The sequence below is a fragment of the Primulina huaijiensis genome, chromosome 10 (genome assembly GCF_012295235.1).
Source record: "Primulina huaijiensis isolate GDHJ02 chromosome 10, ASM1229523v2, whole genome shotgun sequence".
Taxonomy (NCBI): domain Eukaryota; kingdom Viridiplantae; phylum Streptophyta; class Magnoliopsida; order Lamiales; family Gesneriaceae; genus Primulina; species Primulina huaijiensis.
In genome coordinates, this window is record NC_133315.1 from 13,802,881 (window position 1) to 13,806,929 (window position 4,049).

General features: G+C 31.6%; 1 protein-coding gene across 2 annotated transcripts in view; it reads right to left on the bottom strand.

Moving 5' to 3' along the window:
- LOC140986489 (SKA complex subunit 1 homolog) overlaps positions 1–2,004 on the bottom strand; it is a 6,607-nt gene extending 4,603 nt beyond the window's left edge. For both annotated transcript variants that reach the window (XM_073454756.1, XM_073454755.1), the window contains exons 1-2: positions 1,847–2,004; positions 1,642–1,766 (exon numbers count right to left, since the gene is read on the bottom strand). In XM_073454756.1, the coding sequence (XP_073310857.1) occupies positions 1,642–1,766; positions 1,847–1,943 (222 nt within the window). In that variant the 5' untranslated portion in view covers positions 1,944–2,004. The remainder of the gene's footprint in view (positions 1–1,641; positions 1,767–1,846) is intronic.
- Between the last annotated feature and the right edge of the window lie 2,045 nt (positions 2,005–4,049).

The window sequence follows — 4,049 nt, forward strand, 5'->3', positions numbered from 1 at the left end:
CCCTGAACCATTGAGGGTCACACAAGTACTGGATTATTTTGTTTCCGTTGAGATAATAAATTCAAGGAATTGAATTTATAGAAAAACGTTGATATAATAAATTCAATGAGTTGAATTTAGAAGAAATAAGTTTTATATGATCAATCGATAAGCTTATAAATAAAGTTTATAAAAGCTTATAGAAATTTTGAGAGCATGACTGTTAAGACAGTCAAAAGGAATGCACATGCCTTATTTAGACATTGGTGATCTCGAATTAAAGTGTGCATCATAATAACAAATAAGTTGAATTTGTCACATCGATGATACTGGATCGTCGATTGGGATTATGATGAGATTAATGTAATGAGAGCATGGATCATGGGCTTGTAAGAGTATAAGCACATCATGCAAATTTATTAAAGTTCAAATGGACTTTAATAATTAATTGTATATTTTAATTGAGTTAAAATATAGTCCATTAAGTTTTTATAAAATATGGTATTGATTTATGTAATATGAAAATATTCATGATACCATAATTTTAGTAATTTGCACACAAAGAAAATAATATTGGATGATTAGTTGTGTGCCATTTTCGAGAGTTACCATATTTGGATATGAATTAAGAATCTTTCAATAACTTAATAAATTAGATTGATTAAGTAAAAGGAAGAATAGTATTAAAAATAAGGTTTATTATTCTTATATTCATAGCATGTATTCGAACAAATCAAGGCCATGGATTTTGGAATCTATACTTTACTTAATTAATTTGATTAATTAAGTAAATGATAGAGTAAAGAAATAATTACAAGATTTTGAATCTTATTTACGTGAGTGTGCATCCAAAAAGCAAAAACAGAAATTACTTCAACTCTCCAATGGAGCTCTCGAAAAATCACTTTTTCAAAACAAGAAAAATTTGGACACTCCAAGTTTGAGAGTTGTGCCGGTTTTTAGTGTTCTGTCTCTACGCAAAACATCTTCTAATTTTCTAGTGCAAATTAGAAGAGGAACAAATATTCCAGTCGTGGACCGGATTAGGAGATCAAAGAACGTTCGTAGGGATTTACAACAAGAGCTACGTCCGCTAATACCGGAGTAATTGGAGCCAAGTGAAAATTTCACTAAAGGTAAAATTTTCTTACATCCTATGAATGTTTGATTCAGAAAACCATACGATCGCCCAATCAAATATATTTTGATTGTCAAAATAAAATAAAAATTTTAAAACTTCCGCTGCGTTTGGGCGTGTAGAAAATCGAGATCTAACAATTCAAATGTCAATTATTAATCTTAAAAATACACCGCTGCCTCCATGTGAAACGTATGAAATTTCATGTATAAACTTTTCGATCTGAGTGTCTTAACTCACTGTCACGATTTTCATTTGAAGTATAAATCCATCAGTACCATACCACTTGTAAGTGACAATATACAAACCCCTAACCTTTTTTTTACCGATATACCTGCCAAATCATCAGTAGCAGCTTCAATTCAAAAATTTCTTTGAAATTCAAATCCAATTGTCAGAAAATTCGATAGTATAACATGTAAGAAGAATTAAATTCAATATGCAAAAACATTTTCCATCTTAGCCAATATTCAAACATTTTACCCAACAGAATCGCGCGTATCAACAAGCGAAGTAAAAAATACCTTAGCTTTGGGGATGGCTTGAGCCTCGTCGCGCAACCGATCCTTAATATTTTGAACCTGAAGCTCCATACCTTTCAATGCTGCATCTATGCCCGACAAATCGCTAATGCTGCTGGCCGGGTACACTGTCCAATTTCAGAGGCACAAAAAACAAATGAACAAGAGGAATCATCGCATAAATTTATCAATAACTTGAATTCTCAACTGTTTCGAGCAATCACAAACTGCTGGAGCTCCGCGATTCGAGAATTGAACTGGGAGATCAAAGAGTCGAGGGAAGCTCCCGCTTCTTTGACGTCCATCTTTCTCTCTCTAGGTTTCGCAGTTCTCTGCTAATTGCAATTTGCTGCTTCTGGCGGGAAACGCCTTGTACAAGCTTTTTGAACCTCAAAAAAATAATATTTTTGATATAAAAAATAATATTTTTTTATAAATCGAGATTATTTGAAAATTTATAGTTGATCTATTAGATGATATCATAAAATTTTTTCTCAAAAATAAATATCTATATCAAATTATAGTAGTATTATATTTTATTTGATACCTCATAAAGCATAAAAATCTAAATATGTAATTTATAATTAATAGAATTTTTTTCTACTTATCTATTTTTTAATCATTAAATTAATAGGATATTGTTAACTCTAATCACTAATAAGTACTAGTCCCCTTAGGTTGATAAAGATAATTATCTGCATAATTTTTGTTATTTATAAATTAATTTTTTATTAAATTATAAAATTTTTAAAATGTTGATAAAGATAAATTAATACTTTTATAAAATTTAAAATATATTTTTATATATAGATAAGTTACAAATTTTATTAAAATATGGTTTTTCGATTTTTTATTTAATAAAACAATTGATTTTTTTTGTAATTTTATATAGATATTATTGGTACTTAAAAATATGATACCGTGACTTCAAAAGAAGTTACTCTAAGACATCATGTTTTATAATATAATCAGCATAATATAGATAGTATATATACTGATAAATGATATAAATAAAAATAAATATAATAATCTAATGGAAATTTATATGCACGTGATTGATTGTTTACGTGCATCGATAACTAGAATAAAATGTCGAGGGTGATTACACCGAAATGATAGCAACCATGACAATAATATAGTACCGAAAATTACGGAATAAAATAATCAACAAGAACACAAAAAAATTACATGGTTCATACAAGATAGGCTACGTCCACGAAGCTATTGCAAATCTTTATCATATGGAGAAAATATTACAAGTATATACAACATTCAATTTCTCACAATCCCAACATCGGGTATAACCGAGAAAATATTTTCTCTAACTCACATAAGAACAACACTCAATTTTCTTCTTCTCACTTGAGTTGCTCTCTTGAACTTGAGATGCTTAGAAAGCTAGGATTTGATGTCTATAAAATGAGCAAATGAGCTCTATATATAGCAAACTCTTCAAATGTGAAAGCCAGATGTAGATTCAAACTTTTCTAGCCACCATTTGGACGGTAGTTCAGACGTTCGCATTGGACGGCAATGTGAACATAGACACAATTTTCTTGCCTACAATTTTGGTCAAAAAACACATGTACAAATATTAATAATTCTCCCTCTTGAAGACTTGATTTTAATCATGTCTTCACATCATCAATGCAGTAGCTCATATATCCCTTTTATACTTGTATTCCAACTGAAGTTGAACACAACTTCAGTTTGTCAATGGTCACAACCTTTGTGAGCATATCGGTTGGATTCTTACTTCTGGAAATCTTCTCAAGCATCAAGACTCCATCTTCCAGTACTGATCTGATGAAATGGTATCTAACATGTATATGCTTTGTCCTGGCATGATAAACATGATTTTTTGCTAAATGAATAACACTCTGACTGTCACAGTGTAATGTGCTACCTTCAAACTTCTGACCCAATTCTTCCAAAAAAAGATCTTAACCATATCATCTCTTTGCTAGCTTCTGTAACTGCTACGTACTCAGCTTCAGTAGTTGAAAGTGCAACTATCTTTTGCAACTTAGATACCCAGCTTACTGTCGTACCAACTAATGTGAACACATACCCAGTGGTACTTTTCCTACCATCCAGGTCACCACCCATGTCGGCATCGACAAAACCTTGTTAGTCCAAATTTGACCTTCTGAAGCATAAAGAGAAACTAGCAGTACCTTTCAAGTACCTCATAATCCATTTAACTGCTTCCCGGTGATGTTTTCTTGGATTGCTCATAAACCTGCTCACAACTCCCACTGCATGTGCTATGTCTGGTCTAGTGCACATCATTGCATACATGAGGCTTCCCACAGCAGAAGCATAAGGAACCTTGTTCATATAAACATGCTCCTGCTCCGTCGAAGGTGATTGTGCTTTGTTTAGTTTAAAATGACTAGCCAAAGGAGTAC